The 17,430-nt window shown below is 41.6% G+C and overlaps 1 protein-coding gene across 2 annotated transcripts in view; it reads left to right on the top strand.

Moving 5' to 3' along the window:
• The first annotated feature begins 462 nt into the window (after positions 1-462).
• The window catches only part of itsn1 (intersectin 1 (SH3 domain protein)), a 37,745-nt gene continuing 20,777 nt past the window's right edge, over positions 463-17,430 (top strand). Inside the window, exons 1-18 of one of the 2 annotated variants that reach the window (XM_041049288.1) lie at positions 463-626; positions 7,097-7,156; positions 8,465-8,557; positions 8,832-8,895; positions 9,090-9,250; positions 9,692-9,889; positions 10,229-10,307; positions 10,689-10,789; positions 10,898-10,961; positions 11,082-11,219; positions 11,468-11,562; positions 11,913-12,052; positions 12,286-12,408; positions 12,745-12,894; positions 13,096-13,236; positions 13,379-13,466; positions 13,618-13,757; positions 15,290-15,373. In XM_041049288.1, coding sequence (XP_040905222.1) covers positions 7,129-7,156; positions 8,465-8,557; positions 8,832-8,895; positions 9,090-9,250; positions 9,692-9,889; positions 10,229-10,307; positions 10,689-10,789; positions 10,898-10,961; positions 11,082-11,219; positions 11,468-11,562; positions 11,913-12,052; positions 12,286-12,408; positions 12,745-12,894; positions 13,096-13,236; positions 13,379-13,466; positions 13,618-13,757; positions 15,290-15,373 — 1,887 coding nt within the window. In that variant the 5' untranslated portion in view covers positions 463-626; positions 7,097-7,128. The remainder of the gene's footprint in view (positions 627-7,096; positions 7,157-8,464; positions 8,558-8,831; positions 8,896-9,089; positions 9,251-9,691; positions 9,890-10,228; positions 10,308-10,688; positions 10,790-10,897; positions 10,962-11,081; positions 11,220-11,467; positions 11,563-11,912; positions 12,053-12,285; positions 12,409-12,744; positions 12,895-13,095; positions 13,237-13,378; positions 13,467-13,617; positions 13,758-15,289; positions 15,374-17,430) is intronic. The other variant, XM_041049287.1, reaches the window with a different exon arrangement.

A 17,430-nucleotide genomic window follows, 5' to 3' on the forward strand; every position in this document is an offset into this window, starting at 1 on the left:
TTTTTTTTTTTTTTTGCTGATTCTGAAAATTCTGGTATCAGTTTCACCAGAATACGCTTATTCCCAACATGTGGATTATAAAGCTGGGACTTTAAAAACATTTCATCGGGCTCTTTCCCGTTTACGTTTTCCATATCCTGGGATCAGACAGCATAGGTTTAAACTTTGGTAACTTTACTGTATTTTTCTCATATTTTCTATCAGAGTTGTATCATTCCTTTGGAAATATTTCAACAAACGTTTTCTCTCTCTCTGTCTCTCTCTGTCTCTCTCTCTCTCTCTCTCTCTCTCTCTCTCTCTAATAAACGGCAGCCTCCAGGAGCGCTACTAATCCTTTTACTTCACAATATCCCAGTGATCCAGGCAAGCCAACGGCTAATAAACTCTCGCGAGACTACCCATCGAAGCCCACATGAACACCATGACATCTCGCGATATGTCAGTAGCGTTACCCCATTTTCAGCTGTCCCTCAGTCGGTCGGGATTTCGGAACCACAGGAGAATCACCCGAAAGGGTTTTGGTGATAAAACAGCTCACTTTGGGAGAAGATACCACATTATATGGCCACATAAACGCGCAACGAGCCACTTTATCCAGTATTTCACAATGGAGGCTGAACTATGAGGTAAGAGCAGAGTGTAGTATGTGTGATGTGAAAGACGTTAGCTTCTCACTGGTTAGCCTTCTTGCTAGCTGCGTTGATAGATATACGTTAGCACCGCTAGTTGGTCGCTTTTACCCGGTGTAGCTTAGTAATGTCAGCTTCTAACTGTCACGTTAACCTGTTTGGCAGCTGCCTGATATTGGTCTGTGTAACAATACCAGAGCAACAAAAATTGGAAGACGATGGAGTCCAGCTACCACTAAAAGCTAGCCAGAATGCTAACGTTAAATCACTGCATCTGCCCTGCCTGCCTGTGACCTAACGTTAAGGCAAACGTTAAGGTGTTTTCGGTGGTTAAGGTTAGCCTCGCTAGTACCCGGGATCGGTTGAGAATCAAAGTATGAACCAACGAGGTTGCTGACAGTGCTAGGGCAAACAGCGACTTCCAGGGCGGAGGTTTTCTCAGATTGTCTAGCGTTCGCTAATATTGTTCACACCAAATGATAGTCACAGCTGCCCATCTAGCTACCCGTCCAGTCAAAACACCTTCCGAGCACCGTATCATCTGTTTGAAGCAAAAAAAGAGCCTGCGGTTTCATCATAGGCGTGCCCGAGGAAATGATGCAGGAAGTGAGGATGAATTGTCAAACAGACCTGTCGTGTAAGAGAAGTTAGCACACTCATCCCGCATGAGGCCAGGTGTACTTTCAGCATTTTGGTTGACAGAGGTAACCGCGCTCCGTCAGTAAGGATCAGTAAGGTTTCCCTGGTAACGTGGATGCTGATAGGTCCTCTTAAAGGTGGGAGGATTGCAGATGAAAACATCGTGTCCAGTTAAAGTACACAGGGTGGTAAGTTTTGTTTGACCAACACGTTCGTAAAAATAAAATACTATTCTATAATAGAATAATGCCTTTCATCCGGCACCAATACAAACTCCTTTCTGTGTTATTTTCGATTGTAAAGTGCAAAGACCCATTTGCATGCAATGTCTGTTTTTCATGAGCACCACCTGTAGATAACAACCAAGGTGAATGAAACAGGGTATTTACATACTTAAGTAACATTTTAAAGCTGTTGTTGGTTGAGTTGGGAGACACTTTTAACGATTGTCTAGAGGACTGCAACTAATAATAATGATAATTATTTGAGTTGGTTCCATCTTTTTCAGTTTAAGGATTTTCCTTTTAACTCGGTTTTTATGTAACTGTAGATTAACAAAACAACACTATTAAAGAAGTCAAATTGGGCTCTGGGAATCTGTGTTGGGTATTTTACACTATTTTCTGTCACTATGGATAGAATTGTTAGTTGCAGTCCTAACAACAAGGCTTTTGAAAATGAAACCTTGGGCTCTGAAAACTTGTAACAGGCATTTTTATACCATCAGCACTCCTGTTATTTCATATATGTGCAGGAGTAGGGCAGTATGTTAAACATGTGGTTTGTGCTTCTCTGTGTGCCTTCTCTGTGTGCCTTGTAGCCTCATCAGCTTTTGTCCTTTTGTGCTTAAAACAAATAAGGAGTTGTATATGTAGACAACCATTTCCATCTGAATGCTACTTCTTGGCTTAAATTGATGTGACCCCGCCACTAAAACTTTTGCAGCTTTGGTGTGTGACAAATCCTGTACTTCCTGTTTTATTAATGTAGTTCAGTTAGAGGTACACATGTGGCAGTTTTGGTAAATTTCATGTTAAAAGGGAAGTGCACCACTTTAATTAAGTTCTGTTATCAAAGATGTTTATGTTTCTGAGATCCTGGTTTGCTGAAAAGTGTATATTACGTATATTGATCATACTTAAGAAAGTTCAAAAGTTCACTTGTCAGCAGTAAACTAGGTTCAGTCACAGTTCAGAGAGTTCAGCTGTGTTTGGGAGGGTGACTTTGTCTTCCTGCTCCATGTGACCTATAAATCAAGACTACATAATACAGTTTGTTCTAACATATCCCAGGACTCCATGCAACACAGTGAATTATTTATTTCATTCAAGTCTAATAGCTTCAAAAGCAAGAATTCATAATCTTGTCCATCAGGAACAGAAGTGCTGTGTGTTGTTAAACAGGCTTAAATTAGGCAGATAGATCTGGTGGTTAACCTTTTTGATAGATTTTTTAAAATCCATATTATACACTTACATTTTGTATGAAAATGATAACCTAGAACCTAACATGCCTCTCATATAAAGTCTGTCATGTCACTACTACAATGTGGCCCTACAGAGCCATGCTCATAGCTGTTTTATGTTATATTTGTTTGTTCTCAACAGTAGAAATGTAAAGGTAGTGTAGTGTTCTTACATTATGCTATGAATCACCATTTAATTTTTGTTTGTGCTGTGTAAAGTTTTCCTTCCCCACAACAATCAGGGGTTGGATACACTAACTACAATCTTTTGGAGTAATGAAGTGGTCAGGCTGCTTTTGGTTGTTTTGGGGACTTCTAAGTTTAAGCACCTTTTTATATTCATACTTGCATCATGAATAGACAGTTTTTCTACTGTAAAGCTGTTTGGGCTTAAACATGAAGGTGAATTTATGTCATACTGCCATTTTCCTTGTAGTATGCTCAAGAAAATGACTTAATGACCCTTACAATTTCCCAGTGGTGTGCTTCAGTTGTGCTTGTTAACATCCATGTTATTTTAAATTGTGTTAGTGCTAACATTAGCTAACTGTGGAGGCTGGTGAACATGTTGGTGAGGAGGGAAGGGAGGAGGCAGCCCGAGGGAAGGATGGAGTGATGCAGGAGGAGCTGATGGAGAGACTGCAGTGGTAACCCTGTGTGTGTGTGTGTGTGTGTGTGTGTGTGTGTGTGTGTGTGTGTGTGTGTGTGTGTGTGTGTGTGTGTGTGTGTGTGTGTGTGTGCACTCATGCATGCTGCATGGTTGGGGGTTCTGTCACCTCTCAGGCCTCGCCACTTGACAGCAGTGTGATAATAATGTCGTAGTGTGTGTCGGAGAAAGGGAGATGCAGAGCTTAGGGTCAGTGTCAGAGGGTGTGTTGAGAGCGGGTGTGTCTTAATATGTGAGTGAGAAAGAAGGAGAGTGTGTGTGTTAGAGACGGGGGGTGCGTGTTAAATGCAAATGCGTGTGTGTGTGTGTGTGTGTGTGTGTGGGAGTATATAGAGTGTGAGAATGCTGATGTGAAGAGGCTGCAGTTATTAATACCAACACCATCACGGTTTAACCATCCAAACAAGGTAAAGTCTAGGTAGCAGCTAATGATTATTTTCATTATTGATTAATCTACTGATTACTTTTTTTTGATTAATTAATTAATATGGCTGTAAATTAAAATGCCCATTATAATTTCCCACAGACCAAGGTGACATTGTCAGATGCCTTGTCTGGTTTGATATTATTATACTTGTGTATCTTGCATTTCTGGGCCCATTTTGTGTTTAGTGTTGCCTTTTTTTAATTTCTGTAGCTAACTTCCCAAACATAATTGGGATGATGTCATGTAGATATAGTAAACACATGTAAGGACACGGTGGACTGAAAGCAGAAAATGTTGGAGGAGCAAGCAATGGAATTATAAGAATTTAAATTTTCTACCAATCTCTCATATTACCTTATTGTTTTCAAATTTTAATCTTATACTACTTTGAGAAATTATCCCTTAACTCTCAATAAATTTGTGAGTTTATTCAGTTTTGACCTCACATGATATGAATTTATTACATTTAATGTCAGTGCATTTTGATGCATCTCAGTTTTTGATTTTCCTGCTTTTCTTTTTGAATTTGCTGTTGTTACTGTTTATTGATTGTGGTGTGTAAGTACTGCTGTTCGCTCCAATTTTCTCCATAACAATATGTTCTCTCATGCTCGAGGGTTATCTGTTTGGCATCAACAGCATGGTATTTCTCTTCCAACTCCAGCTGAAAAGGTTTCAGTGTGATTTTATATGTTAGTTGTAAGGCTAAACGTTTTGTGTATTGATGCTGAATCTTTCAAGAGAGACTCACAACCAGCCATTGTTGCCACAGGGATGCTTTATTTTACATTTCCTATGTTGAATGCAGCGTATGCAGTGTGCTTTTAAACATGCTGCTGTGTCCATAAAATTACTTGACTGAGTATTTTTTCACTGCTCTGATTGTTCACTGTACACAGAAGGAAATCAAACGTAAGGCTGCTTGAGCACCGAAAGCATAAACTGCAACACTACAGCACTTTTTATGGAATGCACTGTACCAGATAGGCTAAGGGTATTGGATAATATAGAAATATTAGTATAATATACAACACTGTAATGTCAGTTTGTGTACAGTGTTCCAAAATTCATTCATGGAAGAAGGCAAAGAGGAATGTTGGAGGGGTCAGCAGTAAAGTGAGGGGGTGGAACAAAGAGAAGAGTCTGGACCCTAATCTGTATCATGTTCTGAAGCTGCCTTTACTGTGTGTGTGTGTGTGTGTGTGTGTGTGTGTTTATGTGAAGGGCTTAAACAGGCATCTGCCACAAGCCTTGATAACAGACCAACACTCCAGTTACATCGCAATGCTCTAATTATACAGACTAATCCCACAGATATAATACATGTACACAGGGAGAACAGAGCATTGACAACAGAGGAAACAGATGCATTATGGTTGCAATACAGACCTATTCATGTATCCATTTCATCTTCTTTTAAAGGTTAATGTCATGGATTCAGAATATCTTCTAATGCTAAAACTTTTTCTGGCCGATTCTGCATTTTTACAGGTTTCACAAAGGGTTTGACCTTTCTTGCTGTTAGTTTGCTTTGGCCTGAGGCATGGTGGTAAACTGATGCTCACGAACAAAAGCCACTTTGATTCACGGTTTTTGAGTTGTGGATCAAAGTTTTGGCAACCTGCCTCTGTCTAGATTTTGGCAGCAGGAAAAGTAGAAGTACTTTTTGTTGCAATTCCTGTAACTTCACCTGAGAATAACACTATGTTCTGTGCTGCAGTGCACCTCCTTTGTGTTCATTCAGGTTTAGAGCACATGCTAAAATAAAATTTAACAAAAAATGAAGCCAAGCTTTCCAACTATGACCAGCTGTTGAGCATCTCCCATAAATCCTTATGATCTGGGGAATTTTTTCTGCAGTCTGTTCAGATCATATTGTGACTAAATTAATATGCTTTAACATAGATGACAAGCAGTTTAATCTCTCTCATTACTAGTTTAGTTTCACTTGGTGGAAAATCTACTGTAGTTGCTCAGCTGCTTCAATATTCTCTCAGTGGCAGCCGTGAAAATGTGTGCTTGTGTGTGTTTGCGTAGGGTGGGCTTTGTTCCTCTGACCTAGTTAAGCTGGTTACTTTGTCCTCCCACTCTGATGATAATGGGACACACACACACTCACACACTCTTTTTCTATTACACCCTTCAGTAGGCCAAGGACAATTTTCAGCTGAAGAAATAGTCTCAATGAAAATGTCCACAGTACTACAAAGGCCCAGGGGGAATGGGCTGTTTGTGATTTGGGTGAACTGACCCTTTAACAGGGGTAAGATGTGTCCCATCAGCACCCATCAGAGTGTTTTTGTTACTCTAGTTAGATTGCTGAGTTTGTAGCAACTTTCAAGGGTGATGGGTCTTCTGTCCAAGACAAGTCCATCATCTTAAAAACACCATTTTCCTGTTTTTGGTGTCTTTTAGGTTGTAACTTTACTGTTTGTATCGCCTGTAAGAAATGCTCACTTTAAAAAGACTCCATTTGAGCTTTTCACAGACCAACAGTAGAGAACTGGTGTTCACTGTGGTCGGCTCCCAAGTGAGAATGTGTGTAAATGAGTGAGTGTGAGGCAGAGTGGTTTTGAAAACAAGCAAGTATGCTCAGGCGACCTGCCCTGCATAAATAAAGGTTTGCTGCCCTGTTGACATGCACAAGCATGACTGGCACACCGTCCAGTCTCCTGTTGACTGGCACTAGTCTGAATACTGGATGACAGCAGCAGATTGATGCAGATTTCTTCATTCATTTCCCTTATATATTGACTAAATCAAGATGTGGGATGTAAAAACATACAACTGTACGTACCTTATTGAGAACCATGGTGTGTATTTGCTTTGTGTCTTTGTGCATAAATCACTGCATCAAAACAAACCTAGCATACCATAATCCTCACTGGGCTGGAGACCAAAAAGAAATTCACAACTTCAGCATTGAAGGACAGCAGAGTGGAAAATTAACTCCAGACTCGTGCTGGAAAATCATTTCCTCTGACACAGTTTGTCTACTGTATCAGCACCTCTGGCAGGTGACCAGCCATTATTTGGTCTTTTTAATGCGCTGTCAAGGATCTGGTTGGATTTCCAACCTTGCTGACAAAAGCAAGCTCCTTCACTATAAAAACATTTCTGTGGTTCACCAGTGAAATGTTAAGGTGAAGTGGTTACATTACTACATTTCTTTTGTTATGTTACTGGATCATTGAGCAGGTAAATACTCAGTGAGGTGGGATGATATTGATCAGACAAACTCTTCTTCTGTTTTTCTAAATGTGTTCCAGGTGTTGTGTAGCTGCAGACGACTGAGTGAACCATGGCACAGTTCCCCACCACATTCACAGGTCAGTATGTGTGTGCATGACTGACATGAAAGAGATCCATAATGGAAGTTAATGTTTATATTTTTCACTCAGGGTTGTGAGTAGTTTGAGCAACATGACAGCACATTGCTCCATGAATACACCGTAATACTCCACAAGTCCATTAGAAGACAAACCATAGCGTCCCCTAAATCCACTCTGGTTTTCCATAACCGTTTTAACATCCACGCTAAACATATTTGTAACTGTAAGAGCATGTTGTGTAATATGTCTGTCTGCTGAATGAGAACTTACCACTCAAAACATCTGCTGTACTTAGGGAAAGAGAAACAACCAAGGCTGAAGTTGTAAATGAAGGCATAACCTCCACAGAACATCTGGTCTTAAAATGGATTATTCATTTTATCAATATATTGGACAAATTGGAAAGTAACTGTATCCACAAAATATGAATTAGAGTGAAAAGGCTCATTGCCACAGCTGTTTTTATGTGATTTTTTTCTGTGTTCTCTCTTTAAGAACATTTAAGAACATATACACCCTGAATTCCGGGTGTATATGTAAAGACAACTGAGGAAGCATTTTTTCCCACAATGGTTAACAGAAGGAGAAAGGGGAAGGTTTCTGTCAGCAGTAATTATCCTTGCATTTCAAAAATGAGTCAGCATGATTCACTAAATGTGTAAGTTTGCCAGTAAATGGTACAGGATGCATCTGTCAGTTGGAACTAAAAGGGAACCACTACTCCGATTAGCTAGGCTCCTAACTAACTCTGATCTGACATCTAATTAATTTAGTCTAGAAACATGGAACAGAGTGGAAACTGGGCAATTTGGGGAGCAAAGAGGTAACTTGACAGACCAGTCAAACTGACTGGAGTCAGTGTTGTACTGGCTCCTGGGATCCACTGACTGTCAGACCGAAAAACACTGAATTGTCAAGATTTTTTATATTGTGACAGTTGAGATGATAGTGAGACACTGGTTAACACCCGTCCACGAGTGTTTTGATTAAATTGTTGTCTACGTTTTAGATGACGTGACTAATCAAAATAGTCTGTGTCAGCACGTGATAAATGTATTAAATTCCCATGTTAATGATTCACACTGACTTTCTAAGGAAAGGCAACAGGCTCTGACTGTCAGTCCCTCATCCATTCATCCTAATTTTCTTGTGACACGCTTTATCAAGTGTTACTTAAAAGGAAACCTCTAACAGGAACTGAAACGCTTCTTCTTGTGTCTCACTTCTCTGACTTTGGTTTTGGTATCTAATCTCTAATTGTGTGTGTGTGTGTCTGTTTTTTTTTCTTTTTTGTGGGTGTGGTAGGTCCAGATGTGTTTCTGATCTCAGTGGATGAGAGAGCCAAACATGATCAGCAGTTTCACAGCCTCTCTCCAACTGCAGGGGGCTACATCACAGGTAACGGTCTCCCTCTCCCTCCCCCTCATCTATACACCACACCTGCAGTAAGCGGGCTCTCTGGAAGTCCACAGTCTGCTTGAAGCCCCCTGTGGACTTCACGAATTGTGGATTTGGACAGCCCTCGGTACTTGCTGACTAAACAGACGTATTCCTCGGAAGTCTGCTGGTGTGATGAAATCCGGACATTTGGATTCAGCCATGGTCTGAAGTGACCTTTCTTTTTAGATCTGTGCTGGTCTGTGCTCATATCCTGTTTCTGTTTGTCTGTCAGGTGACCAGGCCAAGAACTTCTTCCTTCAATCAGGCCTGCCCCCTCCCATCCTGGCCCAGATCTGGTGAGTCACATAGCCAGGAAGTGGCTACTAGCTCACAGGCTAACAAATATTAAATAGCCAATTCACTCATTTCATTATTTTAAAAAATGCATACCAGAGTTTGATGGTTCTTGAGGTGGTTCCAGTTTCTGTCCAGCAGTGCATCATTTCTTTCTGAACGCTGCTGGAGTCATTTGTTCTCTGCGTTCCTGCAGGGCTCTGGCTGACATGAACAGTGATGGCCGTATGGACATCCACGAGTTCTCCATTGCCATGAAACTCATCAAACTGAAACTCCAGGGTCACCCTCTGCCCCCTTCGCTTCCTCCTAGTATGAAACAACCCCCGCTGCCTTTACCTCCACAGACGGGCTTTGGTAAGACACACACAGAATCACACAGTGTACAGAAGAAACACGGTACACAGTTTAATGTCATAACAGATGCAATCTGACAGGGGTGAAACTTTGTGTACTGGTAAAACACTGCAGATGTATTTGAAGGATGATCCACATGTTCTTTTCCAGAGGTCATACAGTTTGCTCTCTGCTTCAGCTCTACCTCTTGCTTATTGCACCTTCAGTGCTGATCAGTAAAGTTGTGATGCCAGTATAAAGTAATAATGGTCCTTTCTCTCAGGCTTGCACTGTGGCTCTCGTACCCATTTACTGCTAGAAACATATAAAGTCAAATAAGGCAGTAAAGAAATATTGATTGTAGTTTCCGCTCACGTCTTTCTCTAATGCCTCATGCAGCTTTCAACAGATAATATGTGCAAAGTCTGTGTCTGATGATCATGTACATCTGTTTATCTTCAGGCATGCCCCCCATGGCTCCCATCCCGGCTCCCATCACAGCTCCCCTGCCAGGCGTGCCCCCTCTCCCTCTTCCCCCTCTCCCTGTTGGGGTGTCTCCCCCACTGGTCTCATCTGCCCCACCCCCCCTCCCTCAGCCCATTGCCAACGGAGCTCCTCCCACAGGCATGATGCAGCCTATCTCGGGCTTCTCCCACCCAGGTAACATAACAGGAGTGGGGAGGAGAGTGCTGAAGTGTTTGTGTTGCATCTGTTGCAGTCGTGTGTGTTGGCAAAGGTCTCAGTTTTAAGCTCCCATTTACACTCAATGTACACATTCATATTTACGTTGTAGACAGGTGATGGATATATCTGTATGAATGCTTTACTCATCTAAGTAACATGTCACTGTGTTTAACTTAAGTTGGAGCTTTTTAGAGGAGACAGCAAATCTTGCTGTGAGCCAGATGCTTGAAAAAAAAGTTAACACTGTTTGAAGTTAAGTGAAGAAGTGGAGTATTTGACTGCAGATAAAACTGTGCTCTTTTCTGTCTCCCTCAGCTTCATCTGCCAACAAGTCGTCTTCGTTTAATCGCTCAAGTACCAAGTTACAGAAGGGTTCATCCTTTGACACTACTAGGTAGGCCAAGTAACCCAAAATGTTATCACCACTTTGCCCCGATAACATTCTAATAAAATGAGAAAATTTAAAGTAAAACATTGTCACATCTTTTTCATACAACTTCTAGCTTGGTCATGGTTAACATGTGTTTCTCCTAGAACTTACTGAATTTGCCTCTTGGCATTTTTGTATCAAGTTAATATAACTCAAGGCTGTAAACTTAAACAACTGAAAAAGCTTTCGACCGGTTTGATTGTGCAACACTACAGCACGCTTTACTTTTCCTTTTGCGTTGCTCTGTGGGAATTTTTGGGTGTGACTTTTTATTGCATCTCTTTCTGCTGTAAGTTATATCACTGCACTCTGTTGTTTGTTTTTTCTCTCTGTCTCTTGTCCCAGTAGTCAGCCCCCCCCTGATTGGGCCGTTCCTCAGTCCTCCAGGCTGAAGTACAGACAGCTTTTCAACTCCCATGACAAGATGATGAGTGGACACCTCACAGGTACACACACGCAAAAACACACAAAGATATCATCATTTGTGGTAATTTGCCTTTCATATTAGCTACAACATTTAAATGTGTTTGTGTGTGTGTGTGCACATGTTCCAGGTCCCCAGGCTCGCACTATCCTGATGCAGTCTAGTCTTCCTCAGAGCCAGTTGGCCACGATATGGTCAGTACAACAATACACAATCACCTGAAATTCAATCATTTAACCTTTATCAAAGCAGGAGACTTACTTCAAAGACATTAGAGCTTCAGTGGGAATTTGATCAATCTTTTTCTCCTGTAGGAGTCTATCAGATATTGACCAGGATGGAAAGCTAACGGCTGAGGAGTTTATCTTGGCCATGCACCTCATCGATATGGCTATGTCAGGGTTACCGCTTCCCCCAGTGTTACCCCCAGAATACCTCCCACCCACATTCAGGTACTGTGACCAAATACCACGTGAACCAGTTAACTGAGAGCTGGGTGTTAGATATACTTTTACCTTTTCATGTTTTACAAAGAAACACGATGAATAATAATATTTTTGAATGTTAGTGTTTGTTTTGCACTGGTTATTTTTAACAGAAATTGAAGTAATACAGTGGGTCCCCCAAACAAGTGACGGTATCAACCAAGCAGGTCTTGATGGTTTGCATTGTTCACACTGTGTTTGTCTGTGTGTTACAGGCGTGTGCGAAGCGACAGTGTTCAGTCGGACCAGAAGAGCGTCCAGGAGGAGATGGAAGAGGAGACTGAGAGCAGCCAAGAAAAGAAACTACCAGGTTTGGTCGTCGCCAACATTAGAACTGGTCACCATCATGTTACTGTTCAAACTGGGACAAGATCGTGTCTCAGACTTCTTCATTAATAAGTAATGTTAGCATGAAGACCCTAATCTGTGATTTATGATGAACAGAGATGCTTCAACAACAGCAACTAATACTCTTGTTCAACCTAAAAATAATTTTTGTGATGATTGTTATTTTTCATTCCACTGTTTTTCATTCCACTGTTTCTGTAAAGAGACCAACACTTTTTCAGCCGACTTTTGCTCTGTATTATGAATTCACATCTTTTATACGCCGCATCGTGTTTTACGTTCTTTGTATTAATGCCCTTTGTTTCTAAACAGTGACGTTTGAGGATAAGAAGAGGGAGAACTTTGAGCGAGGAAATCTGGAGTTGGAGAAGAGACGTCAGGCTCTGCAGGAACAGCAGAGGAAAGAACAGGAGAGACTGGCTGCGCTGGAGAGAGAGGAACAGGAGAGAAAGGTTGACTATATTGACTATAATGGTTCCTCATGTGTGCATTCAAAATTTGAATTGATCATGGTTTATTCCTTTTCTTTATTGCTTGTTAATAAGGCCATAAAATTTCTGCTGCGATCGTGGTCTCATTGCTGTCACTGTACCAACCACGATCTCATGGCTTTAAAATGTATCAGTAGACTGGAGTCGTGGATCACTTTGTTCAGTCGGCTCAGTTGTGTATGTTTGTATTTCAGGAGCGTGAACGTCTAGAGCAGGAGAGGAGGCGACAACAGGAACTGGAAAAACAGCTGGAGAAACAGAGAGAGCTGGAGAGGCAAAGAGAGGAAGAGAGACGCAAAGAGATAGAGAGAAGAGAGGTAAGAACAGAGGCAGTGAGGAGAAGAGGAAATCATTACCAAGTATCTGCATTTTAATTGAAGAGTGATGGTTGAGTTGACGTTCAGCTGCTGCAGACCTGTAAGTACATCTGTCGCAGTTTCACCTCTCACCCCGCCCTCTTTACATCTCCACTCTTACAGTAAGAGTATAATTTACACTTGTGAAGCAGATGGCTTGTTGTGTAATACGTAAGTGTGTAATATAGGAATATAATGTGATGTGATGTAATATCTGATCTCGCAGTTCTTTGAACTGCAGTACGTTGTGGAAATAAACAGAATTTTGTTGTGTGTGTGTGTATTCCATCTGTCCAGGCTGCTAAGCGCGAATTGGAGCGCCAGCGCCAGCTGGAGTGGGAGCGTCAACGTCGGCAGGAGCTTCTGACGCAAAGAAACCGAGAGCAGGAGAGCATAGTGCTGCTCAAAGCCAGGAAGAAGACGCTGGAGTTTGAACTGGAGGCGCTGGTAATCAATGACTCCTCAGGCTGACAGAGGCCATGTCGATTTGTGTGACATTGATGGGATTGAAAGTTTCTTTAAAGAAAAACCAAAAGCTAGTGGCAGCAGACAGAACAGAACAGCTGATGACTAATTCCTTCTGTCACTAAATACAGCTGCTGAAACGTAAAAGTATATTCCTTTTCTTTTCTCTCTCCCATTCTCCAGAATGATAAGAAGACCCAGCTGGAGGGCAAACTGAAGGATGTTCGGTTTCGTCTGTCGGCTCAGCGGAGAGAGGTGGAGCAGACCAATCAGACCAGAGAAACACGCATTGCTGAAATCACCCTGCTACAACAGCAGCTACAGGTACGCAAAGCAAATGTTGAGTCATCAGCACAACACAATACAAATTGGACAAAGTGGTCTCAGATTAATTTCTAGTTCATGTGGTACAAAAATCGAGAATTTAGAAGAAAATAATATAGTTTTTCTTGACTTTACTGTTCAGGACTCCCAGCAGTGGCTTGGGAGGCTGATTCCTGATAAACAGAGTCTCAATGACCAGTTGAAACAGGTTCAACAGAACAGTCTGCACCGTGAGTACTACAAACACTGAACACACACTCACATGTTCTGTACATCACATACTATGCTTATTCCTGCCATGATTTCAGAGATTGTGCTCTATCTGTGACTCATTAACCTGACCTTATATCACCCTGTGTGTGTGTGTGTCTGTGTATTTAGGTGACAGTCTGTCGTCCCTGCAGAAGGCTGTGGAGCAGAAGGAGACCAGCAGACAGCAGCTCAGAGAGCAGCTGGATGCTGTGGAGAGAGAGACGAGGGCCAAACTGCTGGAAATAGATGCTTTCAACACCCAGCTGAAGGTAAAAAACCAAGACATTAATATAGGCCAGGCGGGAAAGACCAGCTAAGTACATGGTCAAATAATAATAATGTAATTTGCCATAATAAACTGACCGATGAAATATGAAATAACTTTGATTGATCACAGTTATTGTAGCTACTACAAGTTTTCACAAATGTCAGAAGGTATTCATTTTTTTCCTTCCAAGTTTTCATAGATTAACTCCTGTGTTAAAAACACATTACACTCTTCCACTCCACTCCACATCTGTTGAAGAGGCCTGAAGTGTTATGCTTGTTGTAAAAGCCTTAATGGCTTTGAAAGATATTTAAATTGAACTTCCAGCACTAAAGTAAAACAAAATCCATGATAACACCTCATTCAAAACGTAACATGAAAATGTACTAGTGCTCATGTGCTAATAAATTTAGTAAAACTTAAAAAGATTCTTTAAAATGTCTGTTCTCCTAGCTTGCTAAGCCAATAATTGTTTTGCTAAATGAAGCATTGTCCATGTTCAAAACGCTGGATTTGTGTTGTGACTGTAGCTTTAAATCATGTCCTGTCCCATCCCTCATAACCTCATCCTCAAACTAGTTTAATATAGTCACAGTGTTCATGTTAACTGATGTGTTAAAGGTTTGATATTACAGATATCTAACTAGTATATGTGTGTTTGTCTTCATGGCGATGTGTTATTGTGTGTATTAATGTTGATTGCTGTGTTTCTGGAGGGAGCTAGCTGTGAGTGGTTCCAGTCAGCTGCTTCACCAACAATTTACTGTGGAGAGAGGAAGATGGAGGGATTGTTGTAATTTTATTTCTTAGGGTTGGAACACAGTAGCCTGTTAATGTTTCATAGTCCCTGCTTTGTTTTTTCTTAATTTCTTCTAACATCTCCAGAACACAGAGTCAGGTCAAAGAGAGGAGGATTAGTTCTCTGGTTTGTTCCAGTGAGGAGGATGGGAAGAAAAAGGGATGAAGGAGAGGAAAGCAGAGACAGCACAGACCACAATAAATTGATTTTCTAATGGCTAATCTAATGAGGTTGCTTCTGAGTTTTATTCAGTGTAGATAACATGACACGGCTATTTGGGAAAGTCGTGCAAAGCCTCCGAGAGCAAACAAGACCAGCAGTGTTGGATGCCAGTTTTATGCAGAGCAAGGTGCAGCCATGATCCAGTGGTATAATTCTTTGCAAAACAGGCATAGACCACTGAGATGTGAATTATGTTTGACTATGCTGCCCTCCGCCTTCCTTTCTGAACCACTTCCTTTCCCCAAAATCTTTTCTTGTCACACTGCTGTGCCTCCTCTGTCCTCTGTTCCCACTGGGACCCTTCAATGCTCCTCCTGCCTTTATTCTGCTTCCACTCACTGTCCTCCTCTGTGTTTCATTCCTGCTTTTTTGACCTGCGTTTCTTGACCTCTTGCCTTCATTTTCTCCCTATTATATTCTTTGTTTGATCCACATAATAAACCCTTCCTTCTATATTTTCTACTCTTTTATTTATCTCCTACACTGGCCTTTTGCTCCCTTGCCCATGCCAGTCTCTGTGTGAGTTCTATGCCAACCACTGTGCCAGGATAGAAGCCCTGCGACGCCAGCTTCAGGAGGAACAGAGAGGGAGACAGGTAGAGCACACTGCCACTGCTGGACTGGGGTGGTACTGCAGCTGGGATGCAATTTGTAACATAAAATATCAAAATCTGTGATGACCAAACCTGCAAACTGGGCCCACAGAGCAGGTTTTGCATTTGCATTAGACCTGCACGGTCTGATTTGGCAAAACATCAGAGAAAGGGTTACTCTTCACCCTCTTGTCAGACCACTAACCTGCAAGCAAGTACTTTAGTCCTTTTAGAAGGCTTTGCCATCTTTAACACCAACAAACCAAACTTTTAAAATACCTGGTTTGTGCAGACATTCCTGCTTAACACGTGTATTGCACTGTGCTGCCACTGCCAGGTAGCTAAATGGAGTGAGACCAGTTGAGGCTTGACTGTAACTGTCAAGCTGTGAATGCTGTGACTACAGATACTCAGGCACTACTGATTCTGGTTGTACTGTTTTCTCTAATCTCACAGGTCAGATTCTGTAACACCTCTGTTGAGGAGGCACGCAGTACTTAATACACACTAATCCAGTGCAAATTTGAAAACAAGAACAAGATTGAGAACTCCAAAGAAAGGAAAGGAGAAATCTTCTTTTGTACCTTCAGAGATATTAATTCACCAGATTTATTTTACATGGATGTAAAAGCTAAGCACATGTACCAGGAGTCTGTAGCCAGAAACTGAGTAAACATGGACAGAGTGTATCAGCCTCATTACTCACTCTGTAGTAAATACTTAAAAACACTCAAAATACATCTACAAAACATTTTGGGTTCCAAGCTGTTATCTACTATGCAGTGTGGATAGGTCAGTTAAAGAATCTGTTGTAAGCTGACAACTTGGCTGTAACACCGGCTACACAACAGCACATTACTCATCACAGTGAGTCACGAGAGCCTCTCCTACGATGACTCAAGGCCTTACTGAGCTCTCGCTTTTATTTGTTTAATCTCAACTGAAGAAAATCATCACACTTGCATCAGGGATTAAAATATTCATCCCGCAGTTTGAAATAAACTGGGAAAGCAAATTTCCACCTACGAGGTAACCTCTGGATGTTTTACAAATGTTAAACCAACACGAAATTACAGTTGAACGCACACGATCAACATTTAACAAGTAAACTTACCCAGTAAAACATCACTGACCTTAACTGTCTGTGAGTGTGTGTCTGTGTCTATAGAATGGTTGACACTGTGTATGTGTATGTGTATATGTAAATGTATGTTTCAGTGCCAGGAGCAGGGACAGCTACAGGAGTGTGTGTCAGCCGTCAGGGTGTGTCTGGCTCGGCTAGACTACGTTATAAAGGTTCACACAACAACCCAGCCTACCTGCCCCGTCCCTCTATCTATCTCATTATTTTCTGTTCTCTTCACCTCTTGTATCTTTCTTTCCTGTTCTTCCATCAGTGACTCTTCATCCTTTCTTTCGTCTCTTTTCTCAAATCACCTCTTCTATACTTTCTCCTCCTTTTCTTCCTTTTTTGACCTCTTCTTATCCCTACTCTGCCCTGTCCCTGATTTTTTTTTTTTTTTTTAAATAATAATAATCCCCTCTGTCCTCTTCTGCGCCCCATCTTTTCTTTGCCAGGCTGGTGTTAGCTCGCTACTTAGCCAGCTGGCTAACAGTGCTTTCATAGTTAATGCTGTATGCAGTTGTGGTGCTAAGCTAGCAGTCATGCTAGGTCAGTAGGTGTAACTAGATGGGGTGACTTTATGCTGGTGCTATACTAGGCCACCTCACCAGATTACCACACTGTACTGTAATGCTGCTGCCTGTGTGCTACCAGAGGATGTTTCAGCCAGACATGTAGAAGCTGTTAGATGTTTACTAGGCTAATAGGCCAGTAAACTTAATTTGGGTGAGTGTGCGTTTGTGTCTACTGCGTGTGTGCAGGAGTGTGTGCTCCGCATGCTGTGTCGTCTCTTAAGTCCCCCACTTCCTGTTTCAGGTGATTTGGAGTTCTCCGTCTCTCCAGAGTTGTAGTTTTACTCCGTCAGTCTCTTCTCTCTGATTGGTTTGCTTGTTTTCTGAAGGTTTCCTCACGTTGGGTGTTTGGCTGAAACACGACA

Source organism: Toxotes jaculatrix, chromosome 11, assembly GCF_017976425.1.
Source record: "Toxotes jaculatrix isolate fToxJac2 chromosome 11, fToxJac2.pri, whole genome shotgun sequence".
In the NCBI taxonomy this organism is placed as follows: Eukaryota; Metazoa; Chordata; class Actinopteri; family Toxotidae; genus Toxotes; species Toxotes jaculatrix.